The following is a 24,497-nucleotide window of genomic DNA, read 5'->3' as shown; positions in this document are numbered from 1 at the left end:
TCCTACATATTAATTTTGGGTATGTGATGTGCATAATTTTCCACTTCTTTTGCTTTCTATTACTGATTTTTTTTTTGTAGAATTGATCTTTTTGGTATGATTTAATAAGACCGGCTGTTTGACTTCGAGATAATTTATTTAAAATATTTTCTATATATCTAATTCATTTTCTCATTTTAAATTTGGATTTCTTTCGAAGGTTGTTTGTTTCAGCTTGGTTTAAACTGATGTTACTAGCTAATTTATGATTCGTGTGTTAATTTCTAGTTAGTTGGTTGTATGAATAAAGTATGGACCAAGATTTTATAATAAAATTTCTATTACTTTATGTTTTTATTCACTCATTGTCATTGAATAAATAACAAGTGTTTTCAGCAAATAATAAAATACATATAAAAGTAAAGGAAGTAAAAAAGAAAATCTATTACAAAATAACCCATAAAAGTGAAAGAATAGCTTTGTACAATCTCTACACAGAAGATCATTTACTTAGAGTATTTAGCACCATAACCCATGCACAAAAGAAGATTTGGCCTGTGTCTAACTATGGTCATTTTTGATAATTGTTTCTCCTCATTGCATTGCCCTAATTTCTTAGGCCTAAAGCTTAATTTCCTCAAAATTTTAGGTCTAGAAAATTCTGCATTTTGATCTCTTTTCTTGTCTTCATTTCTTGTTTTTCTCATTGTGGAACTTCTAAGTGCAAAACTTATGATTCTTTGCCACTTATTTTCTGTATTGGAATTTACTCCATTCTCTTCTGCCTCCATCCTGGGCTCTGAAATAGGAGTTATAGTGGGCTTCATGGGCCCTTTATAACCCATTTTCACCATTCGAGCCCGTCTTGCGAATAAAACTCCCTTAGGCTCGGCCAGCCTTAACGGGCTTTTTGGCTCGTTGTTTATCGCTTGTTGATGGGTCATACATGTAGGAAATGGTGATCCATTAAGGCCGATTTGCTTGTTTGGGCTTAGAATGAGAGGGCTCGAATGAAGACAATTGGCGTGGTCGCTGAAGCCTGCCAGTTCGTCAGGCTCCCATTGCGTGCACGCCGGCAACATGGACCATGCTCGTCGATGATTAACTCGTTTCTTTCCTTCCTTGACATTCTCCAAAGCAGCCATAAAAGGATCAAAATCATCATTCCACAAACTCCTCCTAGGATATGGAATTCTAAATATCGTACCTGGCGAGGCAGGGGCAGGGGAAGGCGGTATTGAAATTTGTTGACAAGGCGGAGGGTTTAATGGCATGACCATTCCATCACAAAATAAGTCATCGGCAAATGCCATAGCAGGAAGCGACTCATGACGTTGTCTCCAATTCTTTTTTGTCTCTTCGTGTTGATGATCCATCGTAACATTAGATCCTTGATTAATTTCTAAATCAGATCCATCGCTAACATCAACATTATCAAAGCGCCGACTTGTTGTGAACTCAAAATCTTCCAAATTAAAATTCATATCTTCAAAATTAGAATTCACATATTCATACATATTTGTTGGACTTGTGGTGATGGTGGTCGTGGTCGTGATCGTACTTGCCATCCCACTTCCGATGTCACTCGTCGCATCCAACATTCCTCTAATAGGACTATAGAAATTATTATGAAAAATACTACTAGTATTAATGATATTTTGACGCAATGATCTATTAGGGCTTGAGGGTGCACTTGCATAGAAAGAACTAGTGAATGAAGATGACATGATTAATACAATGGATATTTTTTAGATATCACCAACAAGAAATAAATTTGATTTTTGAAAATGAGAATTTGAGTGTAGAGAAGAAGGAAACCAAACTCTTGCATATATATATGTAATATATGATGAAGAGTTTAGCTTAATTCCAAACTATTCTTCAACAATCATAAGTTTTTTTTTTTCGTTTTTGAAGATATAATTAAAAAGAGGAATTTTCTCTAACTGTTTATTTGCTAATTATAGATTAGAAATTGCCAAGTCAAAAGTCATTTACCACCATATCCATATGAAAGTAAGAATCTTTGTCCATTTGGAACAAAATGATACCCTTTCCCATAATTTTGTAGTTCTAAATTCTAATAATACTCCAATTTGACGTTTTTCATTACAAAAATAAATAAACAAATAAATAAATAATGTCCCCTGAAATTGTGAGTAAGTTTTATTTCTGGTCAACCTTAGCAACTTTCCTGCCTGAATTCTGTTTTTTAAAACTATGTGAATTTCTTGTAGGTGAATAAACTTCACATTAAATAACTAAAGAAAACTAAAGTGATTTATAAGTGTAAATTAATGATACTTAGCACAAGTTACTTAATTTTGTGCAAAATTATTTCAATTAATTGACCTAACATTTAAGAGTTCATGAAATCTATATATGTATCGAAATTTCAGCTAATTTAAGCATTAGAGTCTGAACTTATTTTTAAAACCATAAAATCAGGTTAATAGATAAGACTAATCCATTAATAATTTTGGATGAGAGAAACAAGCCAAGAATAATTGAAGATGAAAGAATTGGCATCTATGTTTAGTAGTCATTGAACCGGTGAAAACAGAGGGCGAAGGGTCAAAAGTTGAACCACGATTGAATCAATTTTAGAGAATTTGTTCTATATTTAATAGTTACATATGCAATTCTATAAGAAACAAGTATATGATGAATTTAGTCTAGGACTCCAAACAGCTTTTCTGAAACAACATATACCTTCTATTAATTGAGTGAATTGATTAGAAAAAATTAAATTTTGTGCCTTTGCATTATGTTGTTCAGTCGCAAAGTTTGAAATGAGCAAATAACTAGGTTTAGAATAAAAAAATTAAGTTAAATCAAATAATGAAAAAAAAAACACCCGCAAACCCCAGTGTATTTGGACTGGGTTGTACGGGTCAATGAGTACCCGGACAGATCAACCGATTTTTAATTGTTTTATAAAAAAGAGGGTTTAAGGACATTATGACCATGCTGGGGCACCGACTCCCGGGTTTTCCAGTTGAAGCGGACGGGCCGGGTTGGGTTTGACAATAGTGTTGGTAAGCGGTAGGTATTTCAGACCAATTACATTTGAAGGATATTGAAGATGTAAATAAATCGCATATCGAATAATTCAGAGAAATTCAAGTTTCTTTATCTTTGTATTTATTACTTAATCCAGAATTATCAAAGTCTATAGAATTTCAACAGTATGGTCCCTCTCATAAATTAGAATTTAAATTGTTTGTTTCCCTGTGTCATGAGGGTATGCCGTTACGTTGAACAAAAAGTATCCAGTATAGTTCCTAAACATTCTACTTTTAAATTCTTATTTTTATTCTTTATTTTATAAATTAGATTTTAATATTATGTAATCTTATTTTCAAAGTTAAATTTTTCATTATTGGAGTTAATAAATAGGGTTATATTAGTCTTTATCTTTGTAATTTAAAGACAAAAAATACACTTTTTTTAATATTAGCAATTTAGCTAAAGACGACAACTAGCTAAAAACGGAAGGGATATTATATTATTTACTATTATAAAATTTAATTTTTTTTTGTCATAGATAAAATTTAATTTATAAGCGTACTTAATTTGAAGGATAATTACAACAACCTTAAAATTAGAAAAAATTACTGCCATACAGTAATTTTTAAAGTGAATGATGTTTTCATCAAAAAAAATGTGGGATGTACAACTAAGTAGCTTGATGCACAAAGAGCTCTTATAACCCAAACAAATATTGAATATTTCCACAAAACATATGACTAAAAAATTTAACTTAAGTAATATTTAAAGTCTAACATCAAGAATTACTTCTATCCAATTTCAAGATTTTTGTCATCTACTACGTTGATAAATGTTTCAATTTCAACAAGTCAATTTTTCTTGGATGAAATCCTTCCACATTACACAATAAACATGTACTACAAATTTAGTTCATATCATAATGTAGTACTATCTAAATTTTCCATGTACTACTACTATAAGAAGAACACTCATCTCCTCCCATGGATACTTAATTAATAGTACAATTTGTACAATTATTATGGACTTGAAAGAAATGTGTATTGGTTCACAAATTTAATAAGCAAGTACATTATGTAGTACAATGTTTTTTCTAAGACTAAACTTGGTTGTGTATAAATGTAAGATAAAATCATTCAATTCATATATTACAATATCTAAAGTTTTCATAAGAGAGAAATAATCATGTGAAGGATTCCTACAGGAGCGACTTGAGAATCACATGTGAACATCTTCGTTCTGAGATGTTGATCTTCATGTGTTCTCAGGTCGCCCCTGCTGGGCTTTCCTCCACTGTCCGACCTTATGATGAATGGCGTAGATCGATGTTGGTCGTGCATTTGCTTACTTAGGGTTGTACTAGATTATAGCCGAACCGGTAAGTCGGTAGAGATGTGCATTCGATTCAACCAAACTGAATCGAAATTTCAAGATTTTAATTGTTTTGATTTGGTTTGCACTATAGCATAACTTAAAATATTTTATGTCTAAAACCGAACGGAACCAGATTTATCCATTCAGTTCATATTCGGGCTTTGTGCACTCCTGTGAATTTTAATATACTCAAAAAATTCGAGCTAAAATTCGGGTTTTGCACATTGTTTTCAGATGATTTTCGTAGTGAATTTAAATGTAGACTTTGTGGGAGCATTGCTCATTGTATCAATGTGTAAAAGTTGAAACTTGAATAAAGAAATTTCACTGATATTGTTTTTCTTCTAATAAATGTTTTTTGATATTTCTTAGAATGAAACAGAGAAATTAAACCATACTGAATGCTTTTGAAAGGGTTGAAATCTGACCATAGGATGTGTTGCTTTACTGAGATATTGACCACAATCTCAAATGGAAATGACTGGCTACTAAAGCTTCCTGCTCCAATGGCCAACAACATTACACCTGCATAAAAAATATTAAATTTAGATATTGATAATTTAATTTTAGTTAAAATAATAAGATTATTTATTTAATCGAAAGTTCAAACAAAATAAAAATTTAAATATAATAAAATTAATCAATATTGCTTGGACAATTTTATTTTTTAAAAAAAATAATAAAACATTACAATATAATTTTTTTAATATGTTAGCCATTACTATTTTTATAATGAATAGAATAAATTCCGAAAAAAACTTAAAATGCTATATTTTTATACAACTAATAAACTAATTTTACAAAACTATCCATGTAAGTTTTAATATATAAAGGGCCAGTATTATATAAATTAACGAACTACACAAATATTTGCAATTTAATCACGTTCTATAAAATTCGATAAATATATAAACCAACTACAGTTTCTTGGGAAATTGATACACCGATAGAAAATCCGATAAAACTTGATAACATAGAAGCCGAAGTTTTAAAACGCATTGTTTTGATGTGTGAATGGCGTGGCCAACTCCAGCTTCCACATGATCATTTTTCACCGGATTTTCAACTAGTGTATTAATTTGACAAGAAACAATAGTTGATATATTTATTTACCAATTTTTACAAAACATGATTAAATTGCAAAAACGTGCATAGTTCATAAATTTAATGACATTAACCCATATATGAATTGTTAAATATTTGAATGATAATCAAATTTATCAAATCAACCCAACCAAAATCTATTGGTTTTACATTTTTATAGTTTTGATTTTGATTTGAAAAACTGTTAAACCAACATACTGATTTGAATTAGTATATTAGTAGTAAACCACTCAAATCAAACCATTAACCAAACTGTTCTGATCTTTATATAATCATTCGTACCTCATTGAAATGATTGGTTTACTGATGCAGGTTGATTTTTGAGAAATGCCATAATAATAGTATTAGATTTCAGTCACTGAACCAAAATCCTCACACCAGACTCAATAGCAATCAGCTCTTCTTTTCCTATTTTCTTCCAGACGCCATTAATCATCAAGCAACCTAACAAATCTGCCGGCAATAGAACATCCGTATCACTTGATTCGTAGCTCTCTAACATCTTTTTCGTCTTTTTAGTAGTCGATCTATCTATTAAACAAATATCAGAACTAGCACCCCTCTTGCTCCGTTCAACACCTGTCTTTTCTGATGGATTCACGGACTCTTTATCGATGTCCTGGCGGTCAAGAACAGAAAGACGACCAGAACAACCAAGATCACTAGGCAACATACCAATTGGACACGGGTTCCACGATTTTGCCAGAGTCCATCTGCCTCCACTTCCTGAATCAACTTCCATTGTTGTAGTAGTCCTGCATTTAGCTAACCTAAGTTTAACCAACTCTAGCTTATTAGCAGCTTCAATGATAGACTCGTCTTGTAGGTTACTGGAATTTATCCCTTCAGCCACATTCAAATCTGATAAATTATGCAAATTAAATTTGATGAATTTCTCTGCTGAAGAGCTATTGCCGGTCAGCTGAGCAAGATCCGCTGCTGAATTTATAAGCTGCTTCTTGCCATATGATGAGATCAAAAGACATTTGCATAGCACTTCTGTCAGAATTGGATTTAACATATTTAGTGATGCTGCAGAGGCTCTTGTTCTAACTTTTTTGGTATCCTTCTGTTGAAAGACTTTCAGTAACTTGAGTTGTCCAACAAGCCATGAAAACAGAGAAGAAAGTTGTTCAATTTTGACATTTCCTGCCCCGGGCTCCATTGATGCGGAATATGTTCCTGAACAAAGAATAAAATTCACAGAAGATCAACAAGAATACAATCAGGTCAGTCATCTATGTGAACTAGGGTAATTTTCACTAACAATCTCTAAACTTTTTTCTATCTCCCATCAGTCTTTTTCCTTTAATTTGCAACAATAAACTCCCTCAAATTTGATTTTATTGCACCAAAAATCTTTGCTGTTAATTTAGATTCATTTCTGTCAATTTTATAAGGTGACGATGAGCCGAACATGTACATAGACAAAAAAAACTACTTTTTTTTTTATCCACATAACGTCATGTCACAGATTAAGATCATGTGACGTCTTATCAATCAACATGACACTGATGTTACATACAATATGGCATTGATGTGGTGCCACATTCCTTAACATGTGACAAGACATTGTATATTAAAAAAAATCATTCATGTAAGCATCCAGCTCATCACCATGTCATCTAAAGTTGACAGAAGTAGAGCCAAATTCACGATAGGATCTTTAAAGCAATAAAATCAAAGTTGAAGAATTTTATTATAACAAGTAATAAAAGAGGACTATGATGAGATCATGAGAGAGAATGAAGTTGAGGGACTGTGGGTGCAATACTTAGAAGACATGGTATTAGCAACTCAATGCTGTTCTACATCAGACACCCTAGCATTACTTGAGAATAAACAAACTCTTGAGCAAAAGAAGGCTGTATTACTTCGTACCTATTTCGTACTTCAAAGTCTCTTCAGTCTCGATCATGTTCAAAATGGCCTTAATAAGTGTTAGGAGTAATTCTGGTTCCTTGTTAGACAATTTTACTATCACAAGCTTCCAGTCATCCAGCAAAGTGCGCACTTCTTGGTCAACTTCGTCAGGAGACTCCAATATATTTGAGGACCCCAAAGCTTTGAGCAAGAACTCCAACAGTATAGACAGTACTTCAGAGGAAAAGGAACCATATAAATGAACAAGAGCTTTCAGGGCCTTTTTAGTTTGCTTCTTCAGTCCTGAATGAATACAAACACTATCAGCATGAGTAATGCAGCTTACACGAAACAGAACTAACTTGATTAAAACACATGTCGCCACATGTTGACATACATGCGATGACTCCATTGGCGGAGAAAATTATAGGGGCTGTTTAGCTGTGGAAAATATTTGCTGTTTTCCATTATCAGTTTTCTTTTCCTTTTCAACGTTTTCAACGTTTTTATTTTATATCTGAATATGAAAATTTGAAAAGCAAATTGCTAAAGTTACTGTCTTATTGAGTACTCGCATCTTTTCAATAATTCATCAAAAATAATTCATATACATTTTTAAACTTATTGAAGTAATTATTTGCATGAAACAATGCAGTACTTATTTTTTTACTTTATACACACACACATGTGAGTGTGTTATCTTAAGAAATGAAAAGGGAAAATTTAAAAAGGAGAAATAAAATTATGTATAAATAAAAAAAAAAGTAAAGGATGAGTCTTCAATCAAGCTGCTCAGCAAAAAACCATCTAATCCACCTTGCAGCATTTGCATTTGTTGATCCGTAAATGAAATTGAAAACTTACTAAAAGAAAAGGAAGGAAGTAATGCAGATTAAATTGAAAACACTATAATCCATTGGTGCACATAAAGCAAAATGTAGAAAACTACTTAAACTAGTTTTCCATGGTAATATACAATTGAATAATAATTTTTAGGAAATTGTTCTCTAGTTTCTAGTTTAGAAAAGTTTTGCTAGACCATCTAATCCACCTTGCAGCATTTGCATTTGTTGATCCGTAAATGAAATTGAAAACTTACTAAAAGAAAAGGAAGGAAGTAATGCAGATTAAATTGAAAACACTATAATCCATTGGTGCACATAAAGCAAGATGTAGAAAACTACTTAAACTAGTTTTCCATGGTAATATACAATTGAATAATAATTTTTAGGAAATTGTTCTCTAGTTTCTAGTTTAGAAAAGTTTTGCTAGACCATCTAATCCACCTTGCAGCATTTGCATTTGTTGATCCGTAAATGAAATTGAAAACTTACTAAAAGAAAAGGAAGGAAGTAATGCAGATTAAATTGAAAACACTATAATCCATTGGTGCACATAAAGCAAAATGTAGAAAACTACTTAAACTAGTTTTCCATGGTAATATACAATTGAATAATAATTTTTAGGAAATTGTTCTCTAGTTTCTAGTTTAGAAAAGTTTTGCTAGATTATAGCTGCCTTGTAAAGAAAACATGAGAACTAAAATTGTGGATTTGCTAGACTATAGCTACAATTGTAGGTGACTAACAATATAGGAATTCTTTACATTCAAAGATGCAAAGAAAACATGTTTTTCACAATCTCTGGTAATTAAGGATATAGCATAATATTATCAGGATTAAGCATAAAATGCCACTGTTCCAAAATTTCCCTCTTTAGTGCAAATATTAACATAATCTGCAAGTTGACATAATATTGTAGGTTAAATTAGGAACATGAGAACTAAAATGTGTTCGCTTTTGGAGATGATAGCATGACACATCAGCAGTTGTACTACATGTAGTTTGATAGTATCCTCTACTAAAAATGCCCAAATGCTCATTTCAGTTAACCAAGCCTAAACCTAAAAATTTTCTAGCTTCTCTTAGGGACAAGAGTGTTTTTCTAGATAAATGATGCAACAGGCACTGTGGTTTGATAGAGTAAAAAGTGATAACTCGATAAACAATGCCTTCCATCAACTACTGTTTGTCATCCGAAGTCACATAAGTTAGAGAAGAACATTGAAATATGGCATAATAATATCAGATGAACTGATAAACAAAATGAAAAGACTATTCTTTACCAACCTTTTCCTTTGGCCGGTGATGCATCAGTGTGGGGACTCTCCCTAACTTTCAAGGATGATACTAATTCCGAGAGCTTTGATTTGATTTCTTCCTTGATTTTAGCAATTCCATCTCTCTGGGTTGGAATTTGTTTTGACTGAGGTTCCCAATAACAAGCTGACATCCAACCAAGTGCCTGAAATTATTAACAACAGATATGACAAATTTACACTTTGCAGACATCCTGTTCCAAATAAAAGTTTTTCGGGAGTCATTTTATTATAAATCATATATCATCCACAAGAAGAAATCGACTATCTGTCGAAGAAAAAATAACTTCTCTCCGGAAAATATTTTTGAGAACATATCTGGCATCATTTTCTGTTGTTTGATAGTAAAATAAATTGGATTTTTTTGAAGCATAAATATATTGAAAGTTATTGTATAATTGGTTAGTTTTTCATATGCCAGATTACAAGGGAAGATTACATGGATAGACACATAGACATACACATAAACATACACACACACGCGGACACACCCATACCACACATAAAATAAAACTATAATTGTACTACAGTTAGTGAGCTATGACAAATAATGATCTGTAAGATTCCTTGCTTAATTTAAGTTTGACAAATTGTTAATAATTAAATTTGGAATTAGTAAATATTCTTAATTAAATCTCAAAAATTTATTTCCTATTTTGGATATTGAATGAGAGCTTGAAAAGGGACAAACCTTCGCAGCAGCACTCCGAAGTAAAGTCAGAGAAGGCATATCACGATGTGAACCCTCTATAATTAGAACAACATGAAGAAACACAGAAGTGAGTTTCCAATTCATACAGAATTTATCTAAAAATGAAAGAAATTGTCCACAATTCAACACTTGTAGAAAAATCATATTACGCTGCATGCAAATGTGCAAACATTAAAAGAACTCCAAATACTTGATACAGTTTTATAGTAGTAAACATAAATATACTATAATTCTGCAGAGGCTATTGAGAAATGGTGGATTCAAGATACTGTGACTAATAAATTTACCACAAATCACAAATGAAGTATGATCTTAACTTAGCAAAAGCAATTACCAGTCTTAACAAATTTCTTTGCATGTCTTGCAATACATAAAGGCTTACCATGGCGAACGTCAATCAATGTACGTGGAATGCCAATTGCACTAGCTGCCTCAGCAATTGAAATTTCATTCTTTTTCCGGGTCTTCTCAACAACACAATTGACAAGCCTTCAAAAAAGTAAAACTTGGTATAAGCTGAAAAAATTTATATATCCTCTCATGGAGTCCCACAAAAACATGTGAAGAAAATTATACGAACCAAATTAAGGGTAACCAACCATGAACAAACAAAAACTATAACCAAAGAAAACCAAACCATAAAATATCACTATCCTAACAATTTTAAATCAATAAAGTTATCTTAAACCATGGAAGTAGCAACGAAATGGTACCTCAAGATAGCCATGCAATATAGCATAGCCAGCATTTGCTCAGAATGTAAAGCATCACTTGGTAGGTCCTTTCTACAATAAAGCATTAAAGATTTAAACTTCTCAAAAAACTGTTGTAGAAGTTTTAAGGCCTAATAGTAAAATAAATTCAAACTTTTGCAGGTCGTTGCAATTTTATCCAAAGCTTTTAATTTTTGTAATAATATCCTAATTTCATTATTCCGTTGCAATAGCCAATTTTTTCCTAATCAATTTAACTGTTCCAATTTTCAGTTGAAATTATAAATTAACTCCGTAATTAGCAAAACCCATTTTTTAGAATTTCAAAATTTAATTTCTAATATTAAAAATAACGTTAAAATCTAATTCTAAATTCTCCAACTTTTCGGTGGTTGAAGCCAAAAAAACCGAATTTGAAGCTAAATATGACTAGAAAAGTCAAATAAAACTAATTCAAATTTGAATTGATGAAACAAATGGCTAAAACTGCAACAAAAAGTTGAAATTTAAACATTATTTACAAAAATTAAAAGCTTTGGATAAAATTGCAACAACCGGCAAAAGTACATTAAATTTTCAGAATTACCTAAAATGAGGATCCTTCTGCTGAATTTCAATAATTGAAGATGTGACATCAATGATAACAGGTAAGCATCCTCTGCTCCGCCAAGTAGATATCTAATAAGTAGCCATTATACAACAAATAAATCAATGGATAACGAGAAATTACGATCAAAACGATGATTAGAAGGGAAAAAAATGGTTTACTCTGTTAATAGCGGCGGAGACTTTATCCGGCGAACCGGAGAAGAGAGAGTCTCTAATGAATTCCCATTCTTCCCAGTTTAACCACGGAACCAATCTGTATCCCTGTGTTGACGATGATTTATCTTTGTTTTGATGATCACCATCCCCAATTTCCATGATTTCATCGTGAAACCCTAATAATGGATCCATTTGAAATGTAATTTCAATTGTAAACCAGTGAATTAGCTGCAATTTCAGCTGTTCTGTAAGTTCATAAACCCTAAACCTAATCTTAAACCCTCTTTCTTGTTTGAACGGCAATTCGTGCAATGTCGTTTTAACTGATAAAATAAATTTCAACAAAAGTTCATTTTGCTTCCTTAATTTATCATAAAATATTAATTAAGGACAAGCTCTTAGCTTAAACCTTCTTTCTCGTTTAAGTCTTCGACATTCATCTCAAACATTTCTTTTTATAACTAAGTGTCTTATACGATATCGTTTTGGTCACTACATTAACCATAAATGTCACTATTTTTATGAAAAATAACACATGGAATGACAATTAAATTACAGAATAAAAAATTTGAAAAAAATTGAAATGTGGCTGCAACTAAAAAACACGAAAAATTTTGATAAAATTGTGTCTTATAAATATTTCGGAAACCGGAAGCTCATAAGAAAATATTTCAAACCATTTCGGTAAATAAAAAAAATTAATCATTTGTAAAAATAATCTAAAAATTTCTCGAACAATTTATTTTTTTAAGCAGTTACCTACAATTTTTATTATTCACATTATCTATAATAAATTATTTTTTTATTTTTATTAGATTTAATTATATTTTGCTTATTTTATTATTGTCATAAGTATATAAATAAAGTTTAATATATGCAGTATTCTATTATTTACTAGTTTCGCATTACGTGCTATGCACGTGGCTCGTAACGTGATTCCTCAATGAACATATTATTAAATTTACTATAATTATATCAATTTTTTTATTTATAATTAATATTAAATTAGTTAAGAATTTTTGTAAAAGTAAATATAATATATTCGGTTATTAAATTTTCTTCTTTTGGTTTTATAATAACCATAATTAAATAGTTAACTTAATTTTATTAATAATATCTTTAAAAATAATAAAATTTAAATTTAAATAATAATATATTAACCAAATACAGTATTTTAATTTTGTAGTTCAATCAAACTAAAAGATAGATATTCCTACTATTTTGGAGACAATTTAGCTATTTTTTACATACTAAAAATTAAATTGGAGATAATTTAGCTACCTATTCTAATTAGGACTTTAATTACAATAGTGATCAATTAAATAACTAATTAGTTAATGACCATAAAACCTTTATTTAGTAGTAAACTGAAAAGGATTATTCAGTAAATTTGCCTGCCCCCCCCCATCCGTACTTTTTGATATAGTATAGATAATATCATAACTATAACTTTATATTTTTATTATTTACAAGTTTTCCTCACATTTTGAGTCTTTCATTTTAAAAAAATGTCATTTTTTCATTTTCGTTTCGTATTGTTTTTTTTTGTTTTCGTTTCCGTGCTACTTACCTTATTTAATAAATAAGGAATCATTTCACCCACTCAACTTGGCCCGAATTAAAAAAGTCCAAGTTCATATAAGTTGATCATTTTTCACCTTAACTTGGCAAAAACGTATCAATTTAGCACTCCATTCCAACTAAATTTGATACAAATTTAAGTCTAGTTTAATACCAAATTAAGCCTAATTTAATACTAAATCTAATTAAACTTAATTTAATATTATTTACTTAAAATTACCCGCCTCCATTCCGACCTCCGCCAAGTATCCTAATTCACCGTCGACCAACTCCCAAAGCCCCTCACTGCCGGCCACCTCCAAACCCCTCGTTGCCAGCCACCTTTGAAGACTTTGCCACTATCGTTCACTATTCTCAGACGAGAACAGTCCCACTCTGTTTTCAGGCGAGAACGGAGAGCTATGTTCTTGTCTGAGAATAGTGGCCGGAGACCCTATGCGGAGGTAGCTGACGATGGTTTAGGATGATAGGCGGTGGGTGAAGTTTTGGTGAGGTAAGAGATAGAAAAAATACACACAAATTCTAGAGGTGGCGAATGGGTGGGTTTGGGTGGGTATGGGTTGGGTTTAAATGGATAGGGTTATAAATGGGTGATAATACCCATTTATGACCCGTTTTAATTTTATATGGGTGTCCATGCCCATGTAACCTTGCATGACCCTAACCCACCCATTAACCCACTTAATATGTATAATGTTAAAAATTGACTTTTTAAAATTTAAATTATATTACATTTTAATTGTACATCTTGTGAGAATTAATAAATTTTAGAGAGAACATATTCTAGGAAAAAATACTTTCCGAAAAAAAATTCTGGAAATCCGGGAAAAAAATTTGGAAAAATTTATTTTTCGACAAAAAAAATATTTTCTGGATAAAAAAAAAATTTTTGGAAAAAAAAATTTCTGGAAAAAAATACCCGACAAAAAAATTTCAGGAAAAAATATATTTTCCGACAAAAAAAAATTTCTGGAGAAAAAAATATTTTCTGGATAAAAATATTTTCTGAAAAAAAAATTATTTTCTGAAAAAAAATATTTTCTGAAAAAAATATTTCTGGAAAAAAAATATTTTCTGAATAAAAATATTTCTGCAAAAATTATTTTTTTTTAAAAAAAAAATTTCGAGAAAAAATATTCTGGTTCTTTAAGATTTTTGAATATTGATTTTAAAATTTAAAATTTATTTGATATTTTAAATAAAAACAATTACTCTTAAATTGACATATGTCATTCAACTAATTTTGCATTTTAAATCATTATGGGTAAAATATGGGTACCCATGTCAAACCCTTTTATTACCCTTATCTTAATGGGTTGGAAGAATTTTACCCATTTACTACCCATTTAACAAATAACTACCCTTTTATAACCCATACCTTTTATGTAATGGGTGGGTATGGGTGTGGGTGGAAATTGCCACCTCTAACAAATTCCTACATATTTTTTAAAACTTTATTGTAATATTTGAATTTTTTAAAATTAAAAATTGTTTTTGTATTTTAAAACTTTCTATGTACTGATTTGGAGAATTATAAGAAAAATAAGAGTGTTTTTCAAACACAGGTGAGAGTGGGCAAAAGTAAAGGAGGGGTGAAACCGATTCGGTTTTGCCAAGTACAAGGAAAAAGTGATCCGGTTTTACGAATTTGAACTTTTGTGACATTTCGTGCCAAGTTGGGGGGTGAAATGATCCTTTGTTCCTTATTTAATATTACATGAAATCTAACTATTATCAGGCGTCACGTTGCATCCATGTGGCTGAGTACTGCTAGATTTAAAAGAAAGGCCGAAGGCGCTAACTAATCTGAGTCAGCAAACAAACAAACAAACAAACAATTTCAAACTCATCAGCTCTTCACTCAGAATTGGACTCTGTAACTCGCTTGCTCAGAGATTCCATTTTCAATGGCTTATCATCTCAATTTCAGTTCACTCATATTATTACTTCTATTTACTTCTCCTTCAATATCATCATCATCATCATCAAATCAGGTGATCTTCATATTACTGCGTTTTCTTCTTCAATTTATATCTGTTTTTGTTTAATTTTGACTTAGAAACTGCGTTGACTTTGTGTTTGTTTCCCGAGAATATTAGGTTTTGTAACACGCGATGTATGTAAAATTGTCTTGGTTCATTTATACGAAGCATATGATCAGTTTCTATTGTATTGGACACACTCTGAATGTTTATGTTTAAATGTTGTGAGCAATAATTAGGTTAATTAAATCTCAACTGAAAGAAATGATAATATTTCAATTATTCAAATCATGTTCAAACGTTGATAAGCTTTTGATTCTTAGTTTTAGTGTAATTTTGTTATTAGAGAGGAGGTATTTGAACTGGAAAACGAGTTATTATTTATTTGTTTATGGTGATTTTTTTTAGTTCTGTGAAGCTGAGAATGGATATGGTGAAACTGGATGTGGGATTCCATCATCATTATCACCGTCATCGAAGATATTGATCATAGGAGGAACTGTTGTGAATGCGCATCATCAAGAGATTGCTGATGTTTATGTGGAGGATGGTATCATTATTGCTGTAAAACCTAACCTCAAGGTTTGTTATTGGTGGAACCTCTGTGTTTTTTGATATCAAGAATTATTATTAGAGTCTGCTGTCGAAATTATAAACTGCATTTAGTAGTCATTGGTGAACTATGCGGTGAGAGATCTCTTGAAATCTATTGTTAATACTCTTTGTGATTTGTGTTTGACTTGTTTTAAGTTCCATTTGCAGGTTGGCGATGATGTTACTGTGCTTGATGCAACTGGAAAGTTTGTAATGCCAGGTTTGTTTTTAAACTAAAGCCACATTACTGATAGTTGCTGCTGCTTTCACCTTTCTGTCGATCAAATGAAAATATTTGAGATATTTTTTTTACTTGGGAAATAATTTAATGATTCAAATCAAGTGCATCTTAGCATGTGGATACCATTTTTACCATCAGCCTGTAATTAGACAAAATCTTCCCAGTATTTGATGCTATCTGTTAACATTGTAGGAGGAATTGATCCCCATACCCACCTAGAGATGGATTTTATGGGTACTCAGACCATTGATGACTTCTTCAGTGGTCAGGCTGCAGCTTTAGCAGGTGGAACAACAATGCATATAGACTTCGTTATACCGGTTGATGGAAGTTTAATGGCTGGTTTTGAAGCTTATGAGAAGAAGGTAAAAAAGGCTTGCATGGATTATGGATTTCATATGGCAGTTACCAAATGGGATGAAGTTGTTTCACAGGAAATGGAAATTATTGTGAAAGAAAAAGGTAATTCACTTGGTTCAATTGCAATTTCACATTATCTAGATCTAGTTGGATCATGATTTAGCTCTTGCTATCTATATAACCTTCAAGAAATTGTATATACATTTGGAATTTGTAGGTATCAACTCTTTCAAGTTTTTCCTGGCATACAAAGGATCTCTGATGATCAGTGATGAGCTCCTATTAGAAGGATTGAAGCGGTGCAAATCTCTCGGGGCCCTCGCTATGGTCCATGCAGAAAACGGAGATGCAGTATTTGAAGGGCAGAAAAGAATGATAGAACTTGGTATTACTGGTCCGGAGGGGCATGCTCTTTCAAGGCCTCCAGTGGTAAACTTAACATGAGCTATTTAGCTTTCTATCCTTTGTAGGTTTAAATTTCTCAGTCGAGCCATTCTTAAAATTCTTAGGTCCTTGTTAGGAGTTCGGACATTATTACTGCTCTAGATGGCTAAGCTCTTTCAAGGCCTACAATGCTAACCTTAAAATTTTTTCTCTTGGTTGCTAGTCTTGTATAATTAATTTTCTCATTCAGCGCTGTTAATAAAACTATTATTGAAGTCTCACCCAACAGCTTGGGCTTTTGGGTATAAATTGGTTATTTGACATACTATAAGAACTTCTATGATCGAAAGGTCTAAAATTTGATTCTCAGCAATGCTTGATTAATTAGATTATTTGAGTATCAGGTGAGGTGGCCATGTGTGTTCGTTTGTTCACGCTTCAAGTGCAATGGCATTTGCGTGCGTGTGTATGTTAAGATAGTAACTATTAATTGTTGGATCCTTACCCAACAGGTTGAGCTTTTGAATAAATAGTTTTTTCCACAGATATAATAGTGGACAGTAAATCTTCTCTTACTAATCTTTGTTGAATTTATGTGAATACTGCTGCAAATTAATCACGAAATTGTCGTTAGCATTTTGATGATTGAATGTTTAATTCTCCTATTTGGTTAAAGTAATTTTTCTCATTAATTTCTGCCTCTCACATTTATGTGTAACAAGTATGACTTCTGTAGCGAGGGTGTTTTAATTTCCAAGCTAATTATTTTTCCTGGAAAAGGGTATGGATTGGAGAGTGTAGGCAACTGCATATAAATATATAATCTGGGTACTTCCTTGTATTAGTTGATCTCTTACACATTATGGCTGCTAAATGGTTTGTTTCTTCAATCTAAGTGCTGATAAGAAGGGTTTTGCATCAGTGCAACTGGTTGTATTAGATGGTTTAGCCTATAAATCTTTATTTATTCTGTAGTTTTTTTCCAGTTGTTTTTTGCATGTTGAGGTTTCATACGTAATTTAGCTTATAGTTTGATGCTGCAGCTGGAAGGTGAAGCAACTGCTCGTGCAATTCGTTTGGCAAGTTTTGTGAACACACCTCTCTATATAGTACATGTAATGAGCATCGATGCAATGGAAGAAATAGCTAAAGCTCGAAAATCAGGTTTGAATTCTTTTGAATTTTTTTTCTTGAGGTTGTTTGATTTAACAATGGCAAACATTCAAACTCGAATAACATAGAACCATGTACTGGAAATTTCCATTTCAAATATCCAGAAGGTAGACAACTGTTATTGGTGCATTGTCTGATGGTGTTTCATATACAAAGAAATATTTAAAAGTCATATAGCAAGATGCTCTATTTATGGTATTCCATTTATCTGATATTTTTCCAAATACAAATTAATATTATCGTATAGCAAGATGCTCTATTATGTCAGTTGATGCTTAAGATGATGTCATTGTTACGGGACAGAAATAGGCATTGTGATTTCTGTCTGATTTTAAAGAGAAACATAGGATGAAGGCGTTATTGAAAGAAAACAAAAGGCACTATGCCTCAGTATTAAAACAAAATTTATTTAACTTTCACGGTTCAAGGCATGAACGCATGATCAGTTTCATCATACTGCAGGACAGAGGGTCATTGGAGAGCCAGTGGTATCCGGTTTGGCTCTTGATGATTCTAAGCTTTGGGATCCTGACTTCACCACTGCATCAAAGTAAGATTCAACACGCCATTCATTATTACTTTTAAGGATTTTTTTTTTTTTCATTTTCAGTATGCATATTATCATTTGTTCTGTAATCTACTTATCTTTTTTTAATTATTTTATATCTGGAATGACTTTCTTTTCAATTTCATTATGTATTTTGACATTCATTCGGTAATATAAGTTTCTCATGATTCAGGTATGTTATGAGTCCCCCTATTAGGGCAAGAGGACATGACAAGGCTCTGCAAGCTGCGCTTTCAAATGGAGTTCTGCAGGTTTCTCTCTTATCTTGTGTTCCCCTCTCCCCCTTGTTGAACCCGGAAGGAGAGCATTAACTTATACTGCTGTCCAAAATTTGGCATAGAATAGACAACTCTTGTGAGATACATGTCTTAGCTTTTGAAATTCTGACTCTTTCGTCCTATGATTATCCAAGACATCTTCGTTAATACCTTTGTACAATGGTTATCTTAGTTTGTTCCTCATGGTAATCTTTATGCCGTGCAGCTTGTAGGAACTGATCATTGCGCATTTAATTCTACACAAAAAGCCTTTGGGATTGATGATTTCCGTAAAATTCCAAATGGAGTTAATGGTAAAAGAAGAATAGCCTTGTTATGACCTAAATGAAATGTATGCCCTTGTCTTTTGTACTCGTTTTAATAATTTTAATATTTTGCTCTATTTTCCAACTGGTAATGCAGGAATTGAGGAACGTATGCATCTGGTTTGGGATACGATGGTGGTAGGCTATTGTGGACCTCTTTTTTATTTCTCTCATGGACTAGATGATTTTTTTAGCTAATAATCAAATTCTCCTTGTGTTTCAGGAATCTGGCCAAATTTCTGTCACTGATTTTGTCCGCGTGACAAGTACTGAATGGTAATGTCTTATCAGTGATTCCTTGAACAACACGGAAACTATCATTGAATTTGCTATTGAATTAAGGAATTGAATGGAATAAAAATGCATGGCTAACATGTCACACAATTTAATATTTGTCAAGCTTCCTGAAGATGTAAAATAATTTTGACCCCTGAGAAATTTTCCAGTGCTAGGATCTTTAACATATATCCAAAAAAAGGAGCAATTCTTGCTGGATCAGATGCTGATATTATCATATTTAACCCAAATTCAAGCTTTGAAATCAGTGCAAGGTCTCACCACTCACGAATTGATACAAATGTGTATGAGGGCAGGAAAGGGAAGGTAATCTTCTATATCAGTTTTCTTTTTGTTAATCATGAAAATAAGATATTGTTAGCAGTTGTTGTAAGAATAAGGCATTGCAGTAGTTTTACTCAGGTGAATCTTGAAAACAAACTGAAGCTCCGATTAGACATAAAAAAAGTTTAGTGCTTAATGCAGGAAAGGTTCCTCCATCAGTAAACTTTCAATTCTCTTTCACGAGTCCTCAATTTCAGCTATTCTCTACTTATACCCTTGGCTCTTATTTGTCTTCATATGCTTCAATCCAATGTTGTTGGAGACTCGGAGTAATTCTGTGTATATGATAGTTTAACTTTGGGCAACTATGCATTGTCTTGTGTTTCAATATTAAACTCATTTTATCTGATGTAGGCTATCAACAAGGAGCCATAAACTCAAAATTGATTTTTGTCAAGCACATCATAATTGGAATAAAAAACATAATCAAAATTGTTCCTTAAGAAAGCCATTATTTCATTAACGTGCCTGAAGGCTGAAGCCATGTAAATTCGTGTACCATTAGATGTATTATAGTTATTCACTGTGGTATATTATCTAGCATATCTTAGTTTGGTGTTCAATATTATTATGATCCCACCACTGTGCATTTTAGCTCTCGTGCACAAGTCATTTTTATGTATGGGTGCACACTGCACATGCATATGTTGCCTTCTTCCAGTTTGTGTGGATGTTTGAATGTGCGTTCATGTTAACAACCTAAACCAAATCATTCTGCGTTTTGTTTGATTTCTTTGACTTTTTGTCCTCAGGGAAAGGTAGAGGTTACAATTGCTGGCGGAAAAATTGTTTGGGAAAATGATGAACTGAAGGTTGTCCCTGGTTCTGGGAAGTACGTTGAAATGTCCCCTTTCAGTTACCTTTTCAGTGGACTTGACAAGGCAGATGCTTCATACCTTTCTTCCCTCAAGGCCCCAGTAAAGCGTTCTAAATCTACCACTTAAGCTGCAGGTACTTATTTCTTCAGCTAATCACTGAAAGCACCTAGTAGACCATGTATGACATTGAAACTTTTCATGAAGAAACTAATGATGCATTTGGTTCAAATTTTGCAAAATTCATTTTAAATGAATATAGCTGTGTTTATTTTACTTAGAAATTCATTCAGTAACTAATATTAATTGGTCATACACTCATACTTATGTCAAATGAATTACTAAATGAGTTTATTTTCAAATGAAATGAACTCTAGAATATAATTGAACCAAACCAAGAGTAAATTAGATTTTCTGTAACGCCCTGTGTTGACTTTATTTTATGTGTAACATTTCTAATTGCTGCCTCTCTCTTCTTGCAAATTGCGCGTACCACTTAGAGAAGTACAATCCTTTATATAATCCTTTTGAAAATGGACACATTTAGCATGCTAAAAGATTATAGTTCCCACATAAATATCTATTAATGAACATGTCTCTTCTGTAAATTTACAGGCTTAATAGTGTTCCAAATATTGTTAAAATTTACAGGAGACAGAAAAAACTTGGCTTGGAATTCGCGGGAAATCAAGGCCTTATACAGCAATTAATGTAAGTCAAGATCTTCTTTTTCTTCTGCATGGAAATAAGTAGTGTAATATTAGGAAGTAGAATGTCACATCGCCTTCTATTTATTTGTTTCTATACATAATGGCATATTGCATATATGGGTCCCTGTACTTACTCTATTTTTGGCATTGGATCCCTACACTTCTATTTGCCAATATTGAGTTCCTACATTTTTTATTTTATAGACAATGGTTCCTTCGTCACAAGTGTTAACGGTGTCAATTCCGATTGAAAAGAACCAGTTTGAGACTTAATGTGACTAAAAATAAAAATGCAGGGACTAAATTTTAACAAAATTAAAGTATGAAGAGGAATAACAAATTTATCTTAGTCGCACTAACAGCACGTGAAGTGCACACACTTCATATCCTTGACGGAGGGACCTGATGTCTATAAAATTAAAAGTATAGGGACTCAAGGTTGACAAATAAAAGTGTAGGGATTCAACGCCAAAAAGTGAACAAGTGCAAGGATGCAAACATGCGTTTTGTCACACAATTTGCTTTCCTCACAGGGTCATTCTCTACCATGTAATGATCCATATGCATTGACCAAGGGGATATGGATCATTACTTGGTGATTATGGTAACAAGTGAGGTATTATTTTATTTAATCAGGCGAAAAAATATTCTCTTCGTTGAAAAGGAAAAAATTATTGGAATCTAATGAAAGCGAAACTATGATAACTAAAACTGTAGCAAACCGGAAACTTACCAGAACTGAATCATCTTGATGAGTAGCAGCAATGAATTCTCTTTCATTTCCAAGGCTGATATGCTTGACTTCTTTTTTCTGTTGCTTCTTATTAGCTCGAGCTTGTGAAAAGACCATGGAATAATCGGTAGCTCCTGGCGCCTTGGAATCCCATCCTCCGAATTCAGGTACAGACCTCCAGCCATTTTTTTTCTGCGAAACACAGAAATACATGAAGATGCTTAGGAACTTAGAAAAGTTGGTTTTGTTTCTTATTTATGTTTAGGCAATAAGGAGAGTCTTCTTATGTTTAAGTAAATCAGTGAATGGAATTTAAATAGTCTTCTTGACCTTTTTTGTTAATATCCCCTTTGGTCATCAATGCATATTAACCAATAAGTTCAAGAATCCCTCGTTTTACAACCAAGCAACTAAATAATCCTGCAATTTAGTTACTTGATTCAATAGGATATCCCATTTGTATCTAAGTAGCACGGACACGGACACGGGGAAACGGGACACTCGGACACGGCGAAACGGTTTTATTTAAGGTTTCCTCTGTAAAAAATGAAGTTTCGTGTTTTAAACGTTTCCGAAACGGGACACGTCAATTGAATGAAGTGGCCGTGCTACCTAGATTTGTACTGTTATTTCAGATCATATGAATTGCTCATATATTGCATTAATAGTAGTTTTGAAGGTGAACATGTGCTTGTACCTAAAATGTAACTACAAAAGGTGCACGCACAAGTCATAAAAGGAGAAAATAGAAACTGAATTGGTAAAATCATCTAGATATATAATGAACAAAGGGTCATTGCGGTCCCCTGAACATGTTCATCAAGGTCAATTAACTCCCACTCAGTCATTTTAATTACTTAAGGATTATATTCTCTATTTTTAGGTCAAATTGAGGACACTACTCTATTTTTAGATCAATTAAGGATAAAATTGGGTCATCCCGGTCCTGAATTTGTACATTTTGTCCACTTTTATTCTTAAATGACCTAAAAATCAGTATTATTCTTAACTGGTTTTGAGTTAATTGACCCTGATGCACAAGTTTAGAGACCGGAATGACCCTCTGCTTGATATATAATGAATACGAATGCAAATGTTAGCATATATAAATACAGTTTTCTATTAAAAAGAGGCAAATTCACATTGAAAATAGCTAAAATGCTTAGCTAATTTTTTTTCTTTGTTGAGCTGAAAATTGAGGAAAAAGAAGAGCATGCCATTTACTTAATATCTACATCCAAGTTTAAACACTATGCAAAAAAGACAAAATTATAATCTAAACAAGATAAATTATATATTTTATGTTACAAATTCTTTACATCTAAATATATAGCTACCAATTTTTTTGTCACATGCCATGATAAGATGTTCTACGGGGTTGGCATGCAGGGATTGACCTTAGATGATCTAAAAATAAAAATTGTTATTAAACTCTACCTTCACCCTTGAGAACATAGAACACAAATCTAGCAAATCAAGTTTTTTTAATTAAATTTATTTGTCTTGGCTAGATAAAAATGTAGTAGCCTATTGAAATTAAAAAGAATTGTTTCTTCAATAACAAATCAAATGTATAGGTTGTTTTTTCCTGTTTTATAATGGTAATGAAGAAAAATCTTTATCTTTAGAGATCATTTAAATTGAAAATAAAAAAAAAATTCTTAGGAAATAAAGAAGGAAGAAATATATTAGAATGGAACTATTTTTTTCTAAAAGTTGTGAATGTATGCTTACCTCCTGTGATTCCATAGAAGGGGAAGGAGAGGTAGGAGAGGAAGGTGACAAAATTATATGATAATGATGATTATTATAATAATAATAATAAAAAGTGTTTTAGTATTTCTCTCAATATTAATAGAATTCACCATTGCTATTCTTCCATAAGTTATATAAATAGAATTGGAGATTAAGAATGATAAATTAGTTGTAATTTGCTGCCAATTGAATGACTCATCACAGGATAACATATAATGAAGATGAATGATTGATATATTTGGCCAAAACTAGTGTTGCTTATGGGAGTGCTTAAATTAGATTTTGGCTGCCAAATTTAGGAAATTTAAATGTTTATAGTGAATTAGGAATGTTATTATTGGTTGGAGTTTTGGATGGTGTTCCTTTTATGATGGCTAAACTATAGCATGTAAATGTAATGTATTAATCTTTTTCTCTCTTTTTTTACCTCAATAGATAATCAAAGATTTAATAATCAAATAAATGGGTTAAGTTGTGCACATTTGAGTTTGCAATCTTATGTTTTTGCAATAACCATATAGTTATTAGGGTTCTTTACAAAAAATACTTTAAAAGTTAAAAAAATTAAGATAAATACGAGTCGGTCAATATTTGTTTTTAGAAAATACATTGTTTGTAAAATATTATAAACATATGGTTGTTATTACAAAATAATTATTAAAAATAAGCTTTTTTTTTAAAAAAAATATGTACAAAAATATACTTCATTTGTCACTTTAA

General features: G+C 31.9%; 3 protein-coding genes across 5 annotated transcripts; 1 reads left to right on the top strand and 2 right to left on the bottom strand.

Moving 5' to 3' along the window:
• Positions 1-4,656: 4,656 nt before the first annotated feature.
• Positions 4,657-11,998, bottom strand: LOC126686842 (uncharacterized). The gene is made up of 9 exons (XM_050381104.2): positions 11,681-11,998; positions 11,499-11,590; positions 10,913-10,984; positions 10,582-10,688; positions 10,179-10,234; positions 9,459-9,633; positions 7,348-7,632; positions 5,749-6,648; positions 4,657-4,887 (listed from the first exon to the last, which is right to left on the bottom strand). The coding sequence occupies exons 1-8, from the start codon at positions 11,867-11,869 to the stop codon at positions 5,822-5,824; spliced, it is 1,803 nt and encodes a 600-aa protein (XP_050237061.1). The 5' UTR covers positions 11,870-11,998; the 3' UTR covers positions 4,657-4,887; positions 5,749-5,821.
• A 3,010-nt stretch (positions 11,999-15,008) lies between these two features.
• Positions 15,009-22,364, top strand: LOC126686843 (dihydropyrimidinase). Of its 3 annotated transcripts, none has more exons than XM_050381107.2 (15): positions 15,009-15,252; positions 15,649-15,822; positions 16,003-16,054; positions 16,268-16,537; positions 16,653-16,864; positions 17,863-17,983; positions 18,455-18,542; positions 18,733-18,811; positions 19,044-19,131; positions 19,241-19,281; positions 19,367-19,419; positions 19,590-19,746; positions 20,517-20,715; positions 21,195-21,290; positions 22,118-22,364. In XM_050381107.2, the coding sequence occupies exons 1-13, from the start codon at positions 15,166-15,168 to the stop codon at positions 20,706-20,708; spliced, it is 1,614 nt and encodes a 537-aa protein (XP_050237064.1). In that variant the 5' UTR covers positions 15,009-15,165; the 3' UTR covers positions 20,709-20,715; positions 21,195-21,290; positions 22,118-22,364. The 3 variants fall into 3 exon arrangements, with proteins under 3 accessions (XP_050237064.1, XP_050237065.1, XP_050237063.1); XM_050381108.2 differs by having other exon boundaries at positions 20,517-20,760; positions 21,231-21,290; XM_050381106.2 differs by having other exon boundaries at positions 15,010-15,252; positions 21,231-21,290.
• Positions 20,985-23,840, bottom strand: LOC126686850 (uncharacterized). Its single transcript, XM_050381115.2, has 3 exons — positions 23,757-23,840; positions 22,023-22,214; positions 20,985-21,314 (listed from the first exon to the last, which is right to left on the bottom strand). The coding sequence occupies exons 1-3, from the start codon at positions 23,769-23,771 to the stop codon at positions 21,267-21,269; spliced, it is 255 nt and encodes an 84-aa protein (XP_050237072.1). The 5' UTR covers positions 23,772-23,840; the 3' UTR covers positions 20,985-21,266.
• Positions 23,841-24,497: the final 657 nt, after the last annotated feature.

This window comes from Mercurialis annua, linkage group LG6 (genome assembly GCF_937616625.2).
Source record: "Mercurialis annua linkage group LG6, ddMerAnnu1.2, whole genome shotgun sequence".
Lineage (NCBI taxonomy): Eukaryota > Viridiplantae > Streptophyta > Magnoliopsida > Malpighiales > Euphorbiaceae > Mercurialis > Mercurialis annua.
Note: the sequence above shows the minus strand (reverse complement) of the source record. Positions and strands in the feature narration are given on the sequence as shown.

Coding starts and splice junctions, on each gene's coding strand:
- LOC126686842 (XM_050381104.2), bottom strand. CDS start 11,869: ATGGATCCATTATTAGGGTTTCACGATGAAATCATGGAAATTGGGGAT. Junction 10,235..10,581: donor ATTGATTGACGTTCGCCATG/GTAAGCCTTTAT, acceptor TTCTAATTATAG/AGGGTTCACATCGTGATATG. Junction 6,649..7,347: donor GACTTTGAAGTACGAAATAG/GTACGAAGTAAT, acceptor TTCTTTGTTCAG/GAACATATTCCGCATCAATG.
- LOC126686843 (XM_050381107.2), top strand. CDS start 15,166: ATGGCTTATCATCTCAATTTCAGTTCACTCATATTATTACTTCTATTT. Junction 17,984..18,454: donor AGCTAAAGCTCGAAAATCAG/GTTTGAATTCTT, acceptor ATCATACTGCAG/GACAGAGGGTCATTGGAGAG. Junction 19,747..20,516: donor ATGAGGGCAGGAAAGGGAAG/GTAATCTTCTAT, acceptor TTTTGTCCTCAG/GGAAAGGTAGAGGTTACAAT.
- LOC126686850 (XM_050381115.2), bottom strand. Junction 21,315..22,022: donor ATCAAGATGATTCAGTTCTG/GTAAGTTTCCGG, acceptor ATTTCCATGCAG/AAGAAAAAGAAGATCTTGAC.